The following is an 18,410-nucleotide window of genomic DNA, read 5'->3' on the forward strand; positions in this document are numbered from 1 at the left end:
AAGCCCTCCGTATTTCCAAAGATGCGATAATCTAGGCCCAACCAACGGAACAGGCCGCATTGATTTCTTCGCAATTCTGCTGTTTCAGTATGCCTATTCCGAAAAGCTCACCGTCATCTGGCCAAACCCCCAAAAAGCAGCAGACAATCTCAAGTTTCTTCACCCCCAAATGCTCAGCTCCTCCAGCAGTGAAAGCCGATAAAGCCCCCTCCGGAGATGCTTTGCGAAGTGCTGGGCCCAACGGGCAATTGAATAGCGACAGCTTGTTTTTAAGTGATGACGAAGAGCCACCACTTTCGGGCAGCCGCCGTCAAAATTCGGCCTCAAAACGAGGCCCAAACCGAGACAGCGATGACCTTAACTATACAGATGATGACGATACTTCTGAACCACCGGCGAAAAGATCCAAGGCTCTTAAAGACACAGTGACAAATCTAGTCCCGACAAGTCATGACCGTGAAAATGCAAGCTCCCGGCAACACCATCATTCTCATACAGCACAAAAGCTCAACAAATCGGATCGAACTTCGAAATACCTTTTCTCCAGTTCCCCCGTTCCCGCTCCCACAGAAGCAGAAGATGGAAAGGTTCAGGCCGAAAAAGATAGACTGCATCGGAAATTTATAAAGAAGCTTGGCCGGCCAGATAGCTTTGCCGAATTAAGGAGAAGAAATCGGATCATCGATGAAGACGGTGGAGGAACAGAGGCCGCAGAGGGCGAAGAGGACGAAGACGAAGCGCCTGCAGAGAAACCAAAAGCAAAACGAGGTGGTTCTGGAAAGGGTGCATCGAGCAAATTGACGCCTATGGAGCGGCAAGTCATCGAGATAAAGAAGAAACACATGGACACGATTCTTGTCGTTGAGGTTGGATACAAATTCAGGTTTTTTGGCGAAGATGCGCGCATTGCTGCAAAGGAATTGTCTATCGTTTGTATACCTGGGAAGATGCGGTTCGACGAGCGTAAGTGCTCGTGTTAGTCCTCGTTCATGTGGAAATTCTAAAATTTTTTGTAGACCCGTCCGAAGCACACCTGGATCGGTTCGCCTCAGCGAGTATTCCTGTACACCGTCTCCATGTTCATGTCAAACGACTAGTTGCTGCTGGTCATAAAGTTGGAGTTGTCCGGCAATTGGAGACTGCTGCTCTGAAGGCCGCAGGCGACAATCGGAACGCCCCATTTGTAAGAAAGCTCACCAATCTTTATACCAAGGGCACTTACATCGACGATATTGAGGGACTGGGCGAGTCTGTGGATGGGCCATCTGGAGGAGCTCCGGCATCTGGTCATCTATTGTGTATCACCGAAACCAATGCCAAAGGCTGGGGAACGGATGAAAAGGTTCATGTTGGAATCATAGCAGTGCAACCAGCTACAGGAGACGTCATATATGATGACTTTGAGGACGGATTTATGAGAAGCGAAATTGAAACCCGACTTCTGCATATCTCGCCCTGCGAGTTTTTAATTGTAGGTGAGCTTTCCAAAGCCACCGAAAAGCTCGTTCATCACCTATCAGGAAGCAAATCCAATGTATTCGGCGATCGCATTCGTGTTGAAAGAGTTGGAAAGCCGAAGACCGTGGCTGCTCAATCATACAGTCATGTAGCGAAATTTTATGCCGGCAAGATGAAGTCATCCAGCTCCGAAGCGGATTCCTCTGCGAGCACTCTTCTAGATAAAGTCCTCGCCCTTTCTGAGCCTGTCACTATATGTCTCTCTGCGATGATTACCCACCTAACCGACTATGGCCTCGAGCACGTCTTCGATCTGACCAAATATTTTCAGTCATTCAGTGCTCGCTCACACATGCTTCTGAATGGAAACACTCTTACAAGTCTGGAACTTTACAAAAACCAGACAGATAACAATGAGAAGGGAAGCTTGTTTTGGGCGTTAGATCGAACTCAGACGCGGTTCGGCCAACGTCTTCTGAGGAAGTGGGTTGGTCGGCCTTTGCTGGATAAAGGAAAATTGGAGGAGAGAGTGGCCGCTGTAGAAGAGCTTCTGGAAGGTAACCAAAGTGCCGCCGTCGAAAAGCTAAAAGGGTTGCTTTCAAGGACGAAGAGTGATCTTGAGAAAAGTTTAATAAGAATATATTACGGAAAGGTGAGTCGGCGCCTTGGAATATGTTTGCGATTACTGAACTGATATATCTGCAGTGCACCCGTCATGAGCTTCTGACCGTGCTCCAGACGCTGCAGCGAATAGCGGACGAATTTGGCCATGTCAAATCCCCAGAGAATGCTGGATTTAAGTCAGATATTATCAGCAAAGCTATTGCAAATCTTCCAGTGATATCTGAAGTTATTGTCGGCTTCTTAGAGAAGATCAACCCGGAGGCCGCCAAGAACGATGACAAATATTCCTTTTTCCGTGAAAATGAGGAAACGGAAGATATTACAGAACACAAGATGGTATTTCTCGTAAGCCCTAAAGAGATTGCCGTATTACAGTTAACAATAACAAGGGAATCGCCGGAGTTGAGCATGAGCTTGACGACCATCGAGCTGTTGCTGCTGAAAAGGTGGGCAAACGGAAAGTTGACTATGTGACAGTAGCTGGCATCGAGGTAAGTGTCAGATTTCCTGCCCCTTGAATCATAGCTAATACGCTGCAGTACCTTATAGAAATGGACAATACCCAGCTTAAAAAGGTGCCCGCTTCGTGGGTCAAAGTCAGTGGCACGAAGAAAGTCTCTCGGTTTCATACGCCCGAGGTCACTCGTCTTATACGAGAGCGCGATCAGCACAAGGAATCCTTGGCTGCAGCTTGCGATGCTGCCTTTTCATCATTGCTCAGAGATATTTCCTTGCGCTATCAAGACCTTCGGGATTGTATTCAATCACTGGCCACCCTTGATTGCTTAGTCTCTCTGGCCGAGGTTGCTGGTCAGCCAGGCTACGTGAAGCCAGAATATACAGACGACGCCTGCGTCTGCGTTAAAGAAGGCCGTCATCCTATGGTTGAGCAACTTTTGCTCGAAAGCTATGTTCCTAATGATATTGACCTTTCATCCCATGCCACTCGTGCGCTTCTCATCACCGGACCCAATATGGGTGGTAAATCAAGCTACGTTCGTCAAGTAGCTCTGATTTCCATCATGGGTCAAATAGGATCATATGTTCCTGCCTCTTACGCCAAGCTCGGCATGCTGGATGCCGTATTTACAAGGATGGGTGCGTTCGACAATATGATGGCCGGAGAGTCAACATTCATGGTAGAACTCTCGGAAACTTCAGATATTCTGAAGCAAGCAACATCGCGGTCCCTTGTCATTCTCGATGAGCTTGGTCGCGGAACCTCAACCCACGATGGTGTTGCTATTGCTCAAGCAGTCCTTGATTACATTGTTCGCGAGACCAAGAGCCTAACTCTGTTCATCACCCATTATCAGAGTCTAAGTACCTTGACTCGAGGGTTTCCTGATGGCGAGCTAAAGAATGTGCATATGAAATTCACTGAGAGGGGCGAAGACGGTCGCGATATTACCTTTCTTTATGAAATTGGTGAGGGTGTCGCCCATCGATCGTATGGGTAAGTTTTATATCAACGCCTGATAATTACCATAATCACAAGCTTACACTGGTCAGTTTGAATGTTGCTCGTTTAGCCAACGTGCCTAGTTCGGTATTGGAGCTTGCCGCTGTTAAATCTAAGGAATTGGAAGAAAATGTAAAGGACAAGACGTTCTCCAATATGTAAGCTAACTCCGCAAGAAAACTTGTGATATTGAAAAAGATAGAACGCTAACGCTGCTTTCCAGTTCGACGCTCTTGCAAAATGTAATGGCAGAATCCGCCAGTGATCACTTTGAGCAACTTGTTACCGGTATTGATCAGCTTTGATTGTAATGGTTCAAGCCACTTCTAGACTTTCGGTGTTTTCTGAGTTCATAATCTACGGGCATGCATTCTGTACTCCCAGATATCTGTATGCTACATCGAGCAAAAAGGCGTTTGTTTCATGCTCACTGGTCTGCATTTTACGTCTCTTTTTGGGTTAGACATGAGCATTATCAGCATAGTGGAGGGGAGTCTCGATTTTCACTCAACATTCTTTAGATTTTCGGGAGTCGGGACCAAGGATATTTTCCTTTTGGAGTGGCATGTACTTTGCATAAAAGCCAAATTCTTTCTCTAGTACCGTTCGCAATTTGGCCTATCACTTCTCTCCCAACAAGTGAAATCGAAGTCGCAGTTCCTTCTTGTAACAGAACTGCTTAAGTGCTTGTTGAAGATAAGCGGTGAGATGTTTGATAGCAACTCTCATGCTACTCACCTTCTTAACACAGTTCGGAGTGTTTAGATATTTCAAATTACTTCTAAAAATTCAGCATTTTGGTATTTAAATAGACTCAATTCTTATTAGAAATTTATCATGGGCATAAGACATTTTGGCTGACATTCTGCCCCTTCGATCGTTACTTTGGAGAGTAAAGTGGAGGTCAGCTCAGCTGCTATCTCTGAAATAACCATTGTCGCTGGCGTTGAAGCATACATCCCTGAATCCTTATCGACTTCATCAACATAGATGCAACCCAGAACAAATCTGGAAATCTATTATAACATTGAAATGAAACCATCGCTAGAAATAGGTCTTTCTCGAGCTTCTTTTTAATTACCTGCCAGCCATTCAATCTGTAGTCAATATCGAACAGATACAATCTACTTATTTTCAAGTAGCACTATACTAGTTCTACTTTTTCTAGTGTGTAAAATGTATGTAAGGCTTACGATAAGGTTATATTTTCTTCTTTCCATAATTATAGAATATCCTAAACCATAAAGGATAAGATCATAAGGGTTAGATTATTTTACTAGAATATGAAAAGATAATTCTACTAGAAATACTCTTAGAGATAGATTGTATCTATATGAACATTCGGTAAATTAATTATTGAACTCTGATTAAGGGAAACAGGAGAGATGACGAGTAAGAGGAGCCTAGAAGCTACCATGTCATAGAGAAAATCATTGGTTTCTAGATGTGACAGATTAGGGTGTCCGTTGGGCCCGGTGGACACCAGTGGTCTTTGCTCTTTTATACAGCGCAGCAGCGTACCCAGACCAAGTGTAAAATTTTAAAAGTAGGACCAGACCAACTTAGGTCGGTCTTTTAAACATGCCTCCACCGGTCTGTGATCACCACCAGCATTACCCATTTAGTAAATATATCAACAATCACTCAGAAAGGGTATGCTGAGAATGCTGGTAATTTGCCCGAAATATTCACATCTATACCAGACTTATGCATAGATGGTTATAGTTATAAAGGCTACCCACGCCCGGTCTGGAGGTTGGTCTTTACCTTAAATATCAACCCAGGCCAAAGACCATCTTGATGTGGAAATTTCAGGCAAATACCGACCCAGACCAGACCAACGGACACCGTACACAGAATAATGAGGTCCTAGGTTCTTTTCAGCATGGATCGGCGACTTGGAATGATATGGAAGACTGGTTACCTATTGTCCTCAAGACGCCAGAAGATTCCTATGGTCTATATACCGTATCGAAACCCTAATTGGCCAGAAAAGTATCAACCGAGCAGGGCCCTGTTAAAGCACCACTACCGCATGGCAGTACTATGCAATCTGAAAGGACGCGGCCCGGAATATGATTGGGATGAAGACATTTCCCCAGGCAGCAATGAAGTGGCAGAAATTTCGGGCTCCGAGGAAGGGAAATCGCGCTTCGAACTAGCAGTAGCAAATCGTCTCAATTCTTTTCTTGGTTGAAAATAGTCATAACTAATTTAAAGTATTTCAAGACCCTCATGAAATTGCCTCCAATATCCCGTACAGTGTGATTCTTCCTCGACTCCTGAGAGTTATACTGCCAATACCAATCTGCTTGACGTAATGCGTCATCACGTAATAAAGAGACAAGAATTGTCTTGTCTGTTCATTTTGCCTGAAGCTGCTTTCTTGGCGCCTTCCCTCCTTTCTGCCGCGGTGGGCTCCCGCGCAATATGCCATCCTCATCAACGGCTCGCTGCAGCTCAACCGCATCTAGGGTGCCGACGGCGGCGGCAACGGGCATAATTTGAGCCTGGGAAGCCGCAAGACGTACATAGTCCAGATTATCTCCGGACTCTGACCGAGTTTTATGCACAAACAAGACTGATTTATCCTCGACGGTCCGTGTGTCGGCAATAAGGAATTCGTAGACAGAAAGTTTATTTAGGCCGGGATCAGGCACATGGGTGGCTAGTAGTTTGGCCAGCTCTTCTGGCTGTTTGTCAAGAAATTGCGATTCAAAATCTGTGATCGGTGGGCGACATGGTGGTGGTGGTTCAGCAAGCATGGAAACAGTCTTGATGATGGCAATAGCTGGGTTTTTGTCGCCACTGAGATATTCGCTCCAGTCATGTGCCTCGTGAAGAATGGATGAGAGCACCTGGACATTTAAGACAAGCGTTAGGTAGCTAATCATTCTAAATTTGAATCAGAATAACCTTACATCACCTGGTACATTGGCAGTACAGAAGAGCGGAATTGAAGACATGCCGGGCCAAAGCAGTGTGTACTAGATGAAATGGTTATGGTCGGACCACGAAGAGTTCGTTGATCGTTGTTAAATACTTCTTATATACCTGAACCAAAACAAGGATGATGTAATTGTGTAGGCGTAGTTAGCATACTGCGGTGGTAAATTGAAATCCCTGTAGCAGAACAACATGGATCTCATTCCTAGCAGCGGCTAAAAGTTACGAATAAATTAACATACAAGCGCAAGATACACTGTGGCAAACAAAACCCCTTACTCCCACTTCCGCTCATACACACCAATCCAAGCTCCCCAGCCTACAACTTTCCCTTGAATCGCCTGCGCGATTTCCTTTTTTGTCGCCAGGGGACTACTCAGCACTGTGCGATCCAGCGGCTCTTTCAACGCAATCACTTGGTACCAGTACCTATGCGGGCCGTGATTAAGTAGCGGTCGGGGTCCGCTGTAGACGGTTTTGTTCCAGTTTGCGCCGCGCTTGAAGCCGCCTTTCAAATTGCTATTATTCTTGTCATTCGTCACCTTGGGGGTGGTTCCAGTGCCCGCACCCGCGCCCGAGTCGGCGAGAAGTTCGATATCTTCGGGAGTAATGCTAGTCCTGGTGGCGGGAATGCCGTAGTATATTCCATGCGTAATGGGGGTGGGCATAGGCGCGTCAGGATCTTCTGCGACGACAAGGTATTCTTGGACGACATCCCTGCCTTCGCTACGAGACGGAGGCGGCGCAGAGGGAGAAGAGGGTGAGGAGGTACTAGGAGGAGGACGAGAAAGGGTCCAAGTAAGCGTTGGGAAACGATTGGCGCCGGTAGGTCCCAAAGGCGTGTGTTCGGGTTTCATGTGCGAATGGGAGGGTCCACAGTCGGGGCTCTCAACGGTCAGTGTGGGGTCGGGGAGATCAGCGAATGCGGGGCCCCGGATGAAGAGCTTATCGTCGCGACCCTTGGCGTTGGCGAAGAGCCAGCTGAAGAACAACTCGATGTAGTCCCACACGGATACCATGATTGTATATCGATTGTATTTCAAAACTGCGCTTTAATTATTATAATTATTGTGAAGGCAAGGATCATGCAAGTTGAATTGGCAGTGGAAGGTACCTTATATAACAAGCAAAGAGGGCTCTTAACTGAGGCGGACCGAGTAGTCGCAGAGCTACTGACAAATCTAAACATACCAGAGGACGGAACTAACCGTACACACATTATAAATCAATGAGCTCGAAAATGATAGCTAGCAAATTGTTTTGTATAAGTCTATAGAACACACTTGAGGTACAGCCTGGAGACTTGTACGTATACAGTCGTGAAAAGTAGTAGCTAATGCAATACAACTAACGCACCCTGCGCGGAGATAACCCTGCATTCGGAGATAAACAGAAGGGCTTCAAGGTTTGGCTTAGACACCGAAACAACTACCTTTGACATCAGTCTCCGGGTAAAATATAATAAAAACGCCCCAAGAAACAGCCCCATAACGTATACCCGATCCAGTCTGGTTGTAAAGATGCAATGGAATACTGGAACAAAGAAAATACATTGATTGAGAGTCCGTCATCATCGAAATCGAAAACCAAATAAAATACATACAAAAGCGAGAAAAGCGAATAGGATGGGTGACACTGGCAAGGAATTTTGTTGTCATCAGAGAAAAAGTTGGAACTCGAGAGTACCTTGGATGTTCCAAAGACGCTTAGATTCCTGAAAAGATAAGGTCGTTACCGTTTTCGTGCATTGCATTAGCGTCATTATTATTGTCGTCAGCAGCGGCATAATTAAAAGTATTCATATCGACAGCTCGTTCTTGCAACCCAGGAATAGTTGAGTAAGGGAGTTGGTGATACCCAGAGTTTGCTGCGCCGTTGTCCGTCACAGCATTCTTCTTTTGCGCAAGAGTAGCTCGGGTGGTACAGCCAGAGGTTCTCGATAGGTTTCCAATATTCCCAGCGTTGCCATGCTGATTAGTAGTAGAAGTGAGCCCATCACTCGATTGAGGCATTTTGTCTGGCCAACCAGTGTGAGCGCATATTTGAGCATTCGTCCCCGGAAAGTTGAATGCAGCTGACTGTCCATAAAAACCGTGAACGTTGGCAATTTCCATATCAGTGTGGTGAGCCGGCATCTGTGTGAGATACTGTTGGATCGCACCAGCGTCGAAATCATAGGATTGAAACCCCTTTCCGGGAAAGGTCTGGTTGGGCCAATACCTTACATTTGCCTGACGACTGCCATGAGGTTCGATATTCTCTTTATCACTTGGAAGAATGCGAGATGAAGTATTCCTCAAGGCTGGAAACTGTGATCTATGGCCGACAAAGGGAATCATCTCCTCTGGAGCAAAATGGAAATTCTGAGGCAGAATAAACTCTGAGTTGAGGAGTGAAAGGCCGTGGTTCTGGGTCGAATGCTCCGTCTCATGATATTCCGGGAGAGAGCTGCCGGCATACGTTGGTACAAATTCCATCGGAGCAGAGGCACTATTGCATTGCTCAAGCTCTTCACTATTGCCATCCTCAAAGATTGTGAAGGTGGGATCCTTTTCCGGTGGGAAATTCCCCACTGTCAGCCTGAACTCCTCCATTTCATCGGCAGTGAACTGAGGCTGCGCAACTTCAGGAGTGGGCTCTTGTGTGTTTTCAAGCATGGCCAAGACCTGCTGGGACAACTGTCCAAGTTCTTTTGCCTTCTTTTTCGAAATCTTTTTTGTGACCTTCCGAGGTGAGGCGCCTTTTCGGCCTTCATTTGCGTTCTTTTTCTTTTGGCGGACCTTTTTCGGCAGGGTCTTCAGACGCAATAAAGGACTATCCTCATCCGCTGATCCCGTTATGAGGTATTGCTTGCTAAAGGAGCCTTTCGGGGTAAAAACCATTTCGGTTGGCTCAACCTCAAGGCTGCTAACCTTCATTTGCTCCAAGATCGAGCCATCCTTCTTTTGATTTCTTTTACGCTTCATCTCAACGGTCGCAGAGTCAAAGATGTCCATGCCAGGCCAGAGAATGCCCTTCAATCTCGTCCCGCCTTGACTGTCATCATCTAGAGAATCCAACTCTTCTGGTGAACTCTTGGCAGAAAGGCCTTGGCTTTCATCCTTTGCCCCTGCATTTGTATACCCAGGATGTGTTGGGAAGAGTGGACAGGTTGCGAGGATATCAGTATTTTCTTGAACATATCCGTTGTTTCCGAAATGTGGTCGTACAAAAAGCGAGTTAGGTCCATCACTATTTCTGCACGATTGTCAGATGAATCATTCTGATGTCTGAAGCAGTCGTCAAGTAGGTAAGACTTGAGTGCGCACTGATCTTACCTTCGTGTCAGATTCTCAGGAGGATGTACTTCTATCAATGGCATTGGGTTCGAGATTTCAGAAATCTTCCCCAGCTGGCCTCGGCGTGGCTCTACAGGAACCAGTTGCGGCTTTTGACGGGCCTCCAATGGCATCGCACTATCCCGCTCACCAAGAAGCTCTGGTGGATGATGTAAACGCGCAACATCAGCATGTTTGTTCCCTTGATCAGCCTTTGATTTCTTCTTCTCCTTCAAAGCAATCCTCTTCCCAAGAAGCTCTTCCAGTCCATAGTCCAAATACCATTTTTCATAGATGTCTAGCCGCTTTCGTGCATTCTTGTCTGCTTTGCTCAGGAATAGGGTATTAAAATAATGTGAAAGATGAGCTTTCGAAGCGATATGAGTTAGAAGGTGAGAGACATCGCTGAACTTGGGATTCTTGGGGCAAACATTGCAACGAAGAGGAATTGAAGCCATGATTCAAGCTCGATTTATTGAGGAAGCAACAAAAGAGGCGAATGAGAAAAAGCTTCCTGCTCAAGCACTTATATTGCAAGCTTGTCTCTTTCTTCCCACGAACGATGGAATGGAATTGAGGATGAGGGGGGAGCTAGGATAGAAAGGCGGATTTGTGAAGGGCTTACCAACCACACCAAACAAACATCTCGGGAGGTCGCAAGTCGTGGAGCTGGCAAGCATCCGGAAAGAGAAGGAACGATGGGTCGGGTTGAGGTGCCCAACTCGGTCGTCTACGGAAGGGGTTGTCCACAATCGGGATATACACATGTCTCAAGGACGCCAACCATAAGGTTGTTGACGAGTAGAGCAAGGAACGCTGTAGATGCAAGCTTGAATGAATTAAATTTGCCGAGATTGGTTGAAAATTGATTGAAAGGATACCCGTTGGGGTCTATGATTATACTGAGATTAATCAGAAGCATTTCGAATACTAAGTCATGTCCTTCGTGCGCCTTAGCGCCCCGACTTATTGGGGCTCCACGACGTGATGAAGCGGAAAAAAGAACGCAGAAGATTTTTCTTCTCCCTCTTTGTATCCCAGCATGCATAAATATAAGACCACGCGGGTTATTAGATAGAGGGAGTATGTATGAGAGGTCTCTAATTACATCTCATTCGGTTTGAGATGCCAGGCGGGAAGCAGCCCTCTGAGAAATTGAAGCATGTCTTTTCGATTCGATCAGCAACTAGAGCTGTGTGGAACCTCTTTCATTCTATTAATACTTGCAAATCTCGAATTAAGTGATAACGGCCCTTCATGCAGTGCCATATTGAGCGGCAGGGATTGAACCCAAATGTCAAGCACAGTTCGAAGGTCCTCCAACAAAAGGATCTTGGCGAGTTTGAGAAACAAATTGACTATCTGTGTTCGAGAACACGTCTCGTCACCTTACGCGGCATGCAGCTTTCATTATTCCATCAGCAACGCTTCCATGGCTGTAATCAGCAAGAAAACTTACTATACAGGATCAACTTCTTCGAGACCGGGATATTGAAGAAGGCTGAGTCCAGCTATGCCAAAGTGGGTGTGAAAAACATCCACCATATCCCCAGGTCTATCGGCAAGCCCTCCCATGGAAGGGTCCTGATGATAACAATCAGCAACCTTATGATAGGCATCAAGAATGAGTCCGAGGAACGTACTTGACATGTGAGGATGAATTTTGCAAGTTTCTCGCTGTCGATCCAGTGTAGCCTGTCAATCATAGCTAAGCTGCTCGCAACCCACCAGCTGTAACACACATCTTCCAGCTTCTCTGGGCGGCCATTTAAGCCACCATTGGGAAGCTGGCGTTCCGAAAGCCAAATTCCGAGCTTGTTTCTGTCAACTAGATCCAGCCGGTTAGCTATTGCCAAAGCGCCGACACAAGTAAATATCTGGCCCGCATGTGATTCGGCGCCTGCAGATATACCATAACCGCCGTCGAAGTTTGCGCAGGAGGCGACATGAGAGACTGCTTTTTCCATGTCTATGAGGTGAGTGAGATGCAACAACGAGAGGGCGTTCAAAGCTCCATAGAGAAAGCGTGTATCTGTTTCGCCCCACTCGTCGCCGCAAAAACTGCCAGTGCGAACGTCTTGTAGGCTAGCAATGACTGATGTGTGGATTAGCATCAATCTAACCTTGGACGAGACGATTTCCCTACATTGTCCGACCTTTTCCTTTCCTCCTTTATTTCTCGTCGATAGTTCGTCTATAGCATCCAAGGTGACTAGGATTTGCACTGCGCTAACAGTGTAGAGCATGTGGGGATCATGGCCTGGGGCGGCACCAAAGCCTCCGTTCTCATGCAGGCATGAAAGCACAAAGTCTATGGTCTCATCGCGTGGCAGAGCTTCGGGATGGCCAAGCAAGTGCAAAGCAGTAAGACCCCAATATACACCGTTAAGGCGAAGATGCTCAGTGAGCCAATACTCTAATTCATTTCTCCGCTACCGTTGACAGGATCAGCCAACGGGCATGACACGCAGTCAAGGCACACGGCACGTACAGTGTCCAAGCTTTTGATGTAAGTAACATGTTTGTCAGTGAAAAGATCAAGCTTCTGATGAAGGTCGTGGGCGTGTGTGCCTCCTCGTCCTGGTCCTGATACTAGCGACATGATTTCTGTATTGAATAGAAAGAGCTCTCTTGGTGGGGCCTGAAGGTATGAGGGCAAGTTGACGACGGTTATGGCTGACTAAACATATCATTCTTAAATATGCGCGAAGGATTGATTGAATAGTGTATGTGTAGTCACGGGTTGTGGCACTTTTGACTCGGTTGCTTGCCGGTGACGTTTCCCTTCGGCTAACTGTTCGAAAAGCTTGAAAGGCTTTGTTTCAGCGTTGTCGACTGAGCGGGGACAGCCCCTGACTAGCCATGCCCGGACGGCTTTTAGCGACCATAGTTCACGGACCCTGAGCGAATCTTTCAAAAAAGAGATAAGGGCAGGTTGCCTGAAGCAAAAAAAGAAAAAGTATAGAAAGGAGTCGTTCAGTTTTCGTATCGCTTTCTGCTGGCAGCAAAGGCTAGTACTTAAGCTTCACTATGAAACAAGGTTAATAATGAAAAAGATTCCATTGATATTTCTTTCACGGGTTTAATTTCAACCAACTCAAAAATATTTGTACATACATACACGTGATATTCCGTGAGTGATATCATTTGGAAAAACTTGGGAGGAAAAAAAGAGGGGTGAGAGAGAAGATAGAACAGCAGATTTTGAGGATCTGCAACTCCGAAATGATGGAAAATATCGCAGAAATTTATAATTGATTTATTGTGATGGCTGATTCCTCCGTAGCGGACAGCAAAGAATGTGTCGCCGGACCGGAAGGCTCCGCTTGTCGCACAGTGACTATTCTTTCCTGGCCGCAAAGTCCACATTCTTTCTCCAAAGCAGATATTGTGCCCGCATCCAATTTCGTGGTACAATGGCATCACGATAGACAGGATTTCAAAGCAAGTTTATTGAACGCCCATGATGCACTCAATTTCCGATATGCTTGTCTGAAAAAGAGGAAGCAACTGGGGAGGGAGAGGATATTGCAAGTATTGTTTACTCCGTATATCGGTGTAGTCTAGATAGTTTTTGTAAATTCGCGTAGATACTCTGCGACAGTGGTTTTAGGTTAGAAGTTGCAGGGGCGACAGGAGGATTTCATGGTATGGTGGCCGATATGGACCCACGAACCCAATTCACTCCCCTAAAGAGTTAGTCACGATGGTACGTTTGGCAGAACGTACCATGGTGACTAACTCGAAAAGGACGGTATCAGCCAGCTGGGGGAAATTATCCCCTGCTCCACGCACGCACGCACGCACACACCCACACCAAAAACTGAATGTACACACACAACCCCCATCGGTGCTTGCCGCTGGACCCTGCTCAATCACCGTCCTCTTCTCCACTGGTCTCACGGACCGTCAACGGCGTCAGTCCTTCCTTATTCCAGCTCTCTGTGCTGCCGACGTCCATGCTGTCCCACGGCTAGACTGTCGAGCCAAGGGAGAGGTGAGGTGAGACCTTAGGAGTTGCTGAACGGACAGCCAACGGTCAGAAAGTGAGAGCCAAGGGCCAATTATTTTCTCCAGGAACCGTCTTAGATGGAGGGGGATGTTGCTGTCGTCTACTGTCCCATTATTTGAAAAGGTACGCTATTTTATACCTAAATTCTCTTTGTCTTCTACCGAGCACATGTCTCGAACTCTTGGCTGCCTTGTCCCTTTAATGGACGACTATAGTATCACGCTTCTCATTGTCTTCTATGGAATCTTTTCGACCATGTGGCTTATTGAGGCTCCTGAACCTATTGAATCAAGCCGCTTATTACCGGGCAGCAAATCTGCCCTCACTTGCCATGACTTGCTAATTTTGACTGCAGCCTCGAAGCCCACCGTTCTTAGAAGCTATCCTCTCTTGAAATTATCTCAAAAGCAAGCCGTGGCAGGTCGACCCCCGCAAGAAATATTCAACTACAAGCTCCGTCAATATCTGGACCGCACTTCCATAAAGCTGGTGAGAAAATGATGAGAAAGACAATCTCCGCAGCCTTACTTGCTAACTCTATAAGAAGTGCTATAGGTTAACCGTGACCGTACCCTGCACTTCACTTGGTCCCGTTGCACTGCCGAGTGTACTCGGCTCATACTCTTGTTGATCATCTGGCTTTCCATTCCAACGTCTCTCGAATCGTTCTCATTCTTATATTCTGCACTATTCGTTTCCCACCAGACCCTGATTTCTGTGACTGCCAGAAGTCAATCTAAATTGCAACAAAAAAATGCCTAGACCCTCCAAGCTCTCCCTGAGCACATCTATCGGGACAGCTTCCTCTAAAGATGGCCATCTATCGGTGCTGAGTCCTCTGCGTCCTCGAAGCCCTGGAACTCCAAAATCGCCTCTTTCTCCTCGCCTTGGTACTCGGGACGCTGCCGACGATGTCGCAAAGGCTGTAGAAGACAACTCAACGTCTCAACCGCAGTCAACTCCACCCGAGTCCTCAAAAGAGATAGACAAGCCTTCGACATCCACCTCACTTCCCTCGTCTCAAACTCTGCAGTCTCCCAAACACACTAGGGGGCAATCGCGAGCATTCTTTTCAAATTTCAAAGCCTCGAAATCGTCCAGCCGCATTCAACCGTCAGAGGCTTCTAACAAGCAGATGACAGAGAGCCAGCCAGCCGCGAAGCATGGCAGAGATAAGACCATCCAAGTATATCCATCAGGACGAACGCTGAGCTCAACGCCGGATTTACTCCAGTCCAGTCTCCTGGCTCAGTCAGAGGATATACCCGAAAATGGTAAGGCCTTTTTGGGCAGAAGTCGTGTCGGAATTTGACTAATATTGCCTTTCAGGGGATGATCGTCAAGAAAATACTTCCGAAAGTCGGCCCGCTGGCGGATCGGCTGGGTCTGATACGCTCTCTTCATATCCTCCGGCAGAGGCCGGCCCTGTCAGAAGGATGAAACCTCGGTTTACGCATCTATTGACACGGTCCCGCTCCACTCGGGTTGATGACGCGAGTGCCAAGGGTAGATATCCTGCCTCAGCGAGACTCCTGCGTGTCGAAGACAGCGGCAGAGCTCTTACGGCCCCTGAAACGGGTGGCTTGAAGACCGCTCCGCTCCATGACCGCGACAGGTCTTTTAGGGATATGATGCACTCTACGATCCGGAATCGATCAGCAGATAGGCATCAATCTGCAGACTCCGAAGATGAAAGTCTGGCTTCATCCAAGGACAATAAGAAGGATATTAATTCAAGTTCTTCATACCGAGATGGGAGTGGCACGAGTTTCCTGAATAATATCAAGTCTTCTTCGAGCAAAGCTGCGGATGGTATTGGGAAAGCAGGGAAAGGGATCTTCATAAAACTCACCCGAAGCGGCAGTAGCCACGAGAAAGAGATCGTGCCAGACGACAATTACGTATGCACGATTATCAACTTGCCTTTGATCGAGCAAACGCGTCGAACGCGGATTTCAAAGCGGCTCGAGATCTCTAGGGATAAGACAGAGTTCTGGATGCCTGCCCTACCCTGGCGCTGCATCGAGTAAGTGGTCGGTCCCTTGTAGACAGCCTAATCTAGGATACTAATCGTGACAGCTATCTGAACCTGAAAGGAACCGAGGAAGAAGGCTTATACAGAATACCTGGCAGTGGCCCTCGCGTAAGGGCCTATCAGCGCCGATTTGATAGCGGTATGAATCTCCGCTCTTTCACCGCTTCCCAAAACTAAAATTTTGCCACAGAGCTAGATATCGATCTCTTCAACGAGGAAGATCTCTATGACATCAACATTATCGGATCAATGTTCAAAGCATGGCTTCGCGAGCTTCCAGACGAAATCTTCCCCAAAGCAACGCAAGCAAAAATTGCCGAACAGTGCGCGGGCGCGACGAAGACGCCGCAAATGTTGAAGGATGAACTGTCTCGGCTGCCGCCTTATAATTACTACCTTCTATTTGCGATTACTTGTCATATCAGTCTGCTGCATGCGCATGCGGATCAGAACAAGATGGACTACCGCAACCTGTGCATCTGCTTTCAGCCTTGCATGAAAATTGACGGTTTCTGCTTTCAGTTCCTTGTCTGCGATTGGAAAAACTGTTGGCAGGGGTGCTGGACCGAAAAGGAAGCTTTGGCTGAAGAGTATCGGCTCGCTGAGTTGGCGAAGGCGCCATCCAGTGCCGGCACTGCCACTACTTCTACTGATGAGCGATCTTTATCCTCATCGGATAGTGCAAAGTTACCTGCCCAAAATGCTTCCGGGAAACCTCGCGCAGAGCAGCAGGAAAGCTCGCACGGCGCGTCAGAGACACCACAGACCCCTTCAAAAAAGAGTGAACATACTCGAACTAATTCTAGATTACCGGAATTGTCTCCAGTGAAACCCTTGTCACCTATTGGGATCTAACTATTATTTTCGTCTATTCCTACCATGACTGGCAGCTTCTTTCAGTGCGACCTGCAGTGCTGATTGCAACTTTGATCACGAACTTTCAAGATCTTACTTTTTCTGTTTTTCAATATCCATCTTCACCTTACATTGGCAGCAGATGTCTTGTTCTCCTTCATAGCGATTTCAGAATTTTTTCCTTTTCTCTGTTGAGCATTAGCGTTGTGTTTTCAGCACTTTCCACCTTTAAATTTGCAGTCATGTCTCTTTGAATACCCCCGAAATCCCAACCTCACCTTGCGTTCTAGCACCATTGCAGCAGTGGCCTCACTCGTTGGGTTGATTCGGGCGTGGTTTTGGCGTACGGCTCGGGTCTTTAGTAGGCAGGGAATTAATTTAGATCCTAAGCCAAAATAAACATTTTAAGCGGAATGTTTGCCTGCTTTGAGTGGTGTTTCGTTGTGAATATAACGTCACTTAAGCGCACAAAACTTTAATCACTTCACTGCATTACAACTACATGCATCCAATGGAACCCAGCGAGTTAAATGAACTTGTCCTCCTATGTACGCAAGACAGACAATATTTCCTTGGGCGTAATTATATATTGGATCACTCGGAAATTTAGAAAAACTATATAGCCCGCGCTGAGCAAAGCAGTCAAGATAATTCCAGGAATGATTCGCTTCATCCGTTTAGCTTTTTACCCATCCTTAACGCCGTATGAAACACCTGACTGAAATATATGATGACAGGATGCTCTATGACCGGCCAGGAACCTGCGTCCTGGATCGCCTCTCGTTGGCCCTCATACGTCTCTCGTTTCTCTTCACCCTTTCTTTTCTCTCATGTCTTGATGCGGTCCTTTCGGTGCCAATTTCACCAGCACGCTCCTTCTTTTCGTCAACCTCAACCAACCATTGGTTTTCCTGAGCCTTATTCTTGCCCTTGTATCCCCACTTTGGCACCCATTCGCCCGTCGCCTCATCGTACACAAGTTTGGTATCTCGCTTCTTGTTCTTGATTCCCTTCTTTGCGGCGAACTTCTCCCACTTGGTCATCGGCTTGTCGCTCGGAAGAGGCTTCTCACGCGGTAAAGGAGTCTCGGGCGCCGGCAGAGTCAAAAGGACTCCAGCAGATGTGGAGGCAATAGGGCAAGTCGATAGAAGTTGGTTGAGAAGACCCTGAGCTGCATCGCGCGCGGTATCACATAGGACGTCTTCCGAGGTCGAGCTGAGTGGATTCGGATCATTGCAAAGCATGTTTCCAAGGTCGAACGTATACGGCGTCGGCTTTGTTACATTCACGGGCCTTATTGAAAGTTAGAAGACCAGAGGGTATTTTCGTTCGTCTCTTGTTGGAAACACTCACAACCGCTGATGCTTTTCGTCCGCAGACGCAGTTGTCGTTTGCACTCCATCCATCTGGATGTCTTCCGTAGGCTTATCGTTTGACATTTTGCCGGTTGTGGTTGAGCCAGCAAATTGTGTAGTTGCGTGTATAGTTTCGATTCCGACTTTTTTTTATCGCTATGTTATCTCGACCATCTGTTACTCTTAGGAGCCACACAGAGAAGATTTCTGAGGTCGGAAAAGGGCCAATCAGATCAAAGGTAATCCAGGGCCGGAACTGACCAATGAGCGTGACCCGAGAGAGATTCGCCAAGATTAGTTCCATCGAAACTTGAACCATCAACCTCCTCCCTCTTACTTGATCAAC

At 46.9% G+C, this 18,410-nt stretch overlaps 9 protein-coding genes across 9 annotated transcripts; 3 read left to right on the top strand and 6 right to left on the bottom strand.

Moving 5' to 3' along the window:
• Positions 1–18: 18 nt before the first annotated feature.
• Positions 19–4,249, top strand: L228DRAFT_258166 (DNA mismatch repair protein-like protein msh3). Its single transcript, XM_018334056.1, has 7 exons — positions 19–963; positions 1,017–2,110; positions 2,164–2,418; positions 2,472–2,573; positions 2,622–3,538; positions 3,595–3,702; positions 3,768–4,249. Exons 1-7 carry the CDS (start codon positions 90–92, stop codon positions 3,847–3,849), a joined length of 3,432 nt encoding a protein of 1,143 aa, XP_018192346.1. The 5' UTR covers positions 19–89; the 3' UTR covers positions 3,850–4,249.
• A 1,227-nt stretch (positions 4,250–5,476) lies between these two features.
• On the bottom strand, positions 5,477–6,592 carry L228DRAFT_243315 (hypothetical protein). Its single transcript, XM_018331658.1, has 2 exons — positions 6,466–6,592; positions 5,477–6,402 (listed from the first exon to the last, which is right to left on the bottom strand). Exons 1-2 carry the CDS (start codon positions 6,508–6,510, stop codon positions 5,908–5,910), a joined length of 540 nt encoding a protein of 179 aa, XP_018192347.1. The 5' UTR covers positions 6,511–6,592; the 3' UTR covers positions 5,477–5,907.
• A 9-nt stretch (positions 6,593–6,601) lies between these two features.
• Positions 6,602–7,687, bottom strand: L228DRAFT_18824 (PEBP-like protein). Its single transcript, XM_018329592.1, has one exon. It carries the CDS (start codon positions 7,507–7,509, stop codon positions 6,766–6,768), a length of 744 nt encoding a protein of 247 aa, XP_018192348.1. The 5' UTR covers positions 7,510–7,687; the 3' UTR covers positions 6,602–6,765.
• A 400-nt stretch (positions 7,688–8,087) lies between these two features.
• On the bottom strand, positions 8,088–9,776 carry L228DRAFT_18840 (hypothetical protein). Its single transcript, XM_018329594.1, has one exon. It carries the CDS (start codon positions 9,484–9,486, stop codon positions 8,197–8,199), a length of 1,290 nt encoding a protein of 429 aa, XP_018192349.1. The 5' UTR covers positions 9,487–9,776; the 3' UTR covers positions 8,088–8,196.
• Positions 9,777–10,401: 625 nt separating this feature from the next.
• L228DRAFT_18838 (hypothetical protein) lies at positions 10,402–11,040 on the bottom strand. The gene is made up of 2 exons (XM_018329593.1): positions 11,035–11,040; positions 10,402–10,973 (listed from the first exon to the last, which is right to left on the bottom strand). The coding sequence occupies exon 2, from the start codon at positions 10,853–10,855 to the stop codon at positions 10,538–10,540; it is 318 nt and encodes a 105-aa protein (XP_018192350.1). The 5' UTR covers positions 10,856–10,973; positions 11,035–11,040; the 3' UTR covers positions 10,402–10,537.
• Positions 11,041–11,165: 125 nt separating this feature from the next.
• On the bottom strand, positions 11,166–12,409 carry L228DRAFT_206609 (type II protein geranylgeranyltransferase beta subunit; the record flags this gene model as incomplete). The annotated part of the gene is made up of 5 exons (XM_018329684.1): positions 11,166–11,211; positions 11,267–11,391; positions 11,451–11,902; positions 11,954–12,239; positions 12,299–12,409. The coding sequence occupies 5 exons, from the start codon at positions 12,407–12,409 to the stop codon at positions 11,166–11,168; spliced, it is 1,020 nt and encodes a 339-aa protein (XP_018192351.1).
• Positions 12,410–13,645: 1,236 nt separating this feature from the next.
• L228DRAFT_18898 (hypothetical protein) lies at positions 13,646–14,472 on the top strand. Its single transcript, XM_018329595.1, has one exon. It carries the CDS (start codon positions 13,907–13,909, stop codon positions 14,318–14,320), a length of 414 nt encoding a protein of 137 aa, XP_018192352.1. The 5' UTR covers positions 13,646–13,906; the 3' UTR covers positions 14,321–14,472.
• Positions 14,473–14,573: 101 nt separating this feature from the next.
• On the top strand, positions 14,574–16,709 carry L228DRAFT_279952 (hypothetical protein; the record flags this gene model as incomplete). The annotated part of the gene is made up of 4 exons (XM_018335743.1): positions 14,574–15,093; positions 15,149–15,845; positions 15,899–15,993; positions 16,045–16,709. The coding sequence occupies 4 exons, from the start codon at positions 14,574–14,576 to the stop codon at positions 16,707–16,709; spliced, it is 1,977 nt and encodes a 658-aa protein (XP_018192353.1).
• A 516-nt stretch (positions 16,710–17,225) lies between these two features.
• L228DRAFT_258171 (ribosomal biogenesis regulatory protein) lies at positions 17,226–18,215 on the bottom strand. The gene is made up of 2 exons (XM_018334057.1): positions 18,063–18,215; positions 17,226–18,002 (listed from the first exon to the last, which is right to left on the bottom strand). The coding sequence occupies exons 1-2, from the start codon at positions 18,146–18,148 to the stop codon at positions 17,453–17,455; spliced, it is 636 nt and encodes a 211-aa protein (XP_018192354.1). The 5' UTR covers positions 18,149–18,215; the 3' UTR covers positions 17,226–17,452.
• Positions 18,216–18,410: the final 195 nt, after the last annotated feature.

Source organism: Xylona heveae (assembly GCF_001619985.1).
Source record: "Xylona heveae TC161 unplaced genomic scaffold L228scaffold_1, whole genome shotgun sequence".
In the NCBI taxonomy this organism is placed as follows: domain Eukaryota; kingdom Fungi; phylum Ascomycota; class Xylonomycetes; order Xylonales; family Xylonaceae; genus Xylona; species Xylona heveae.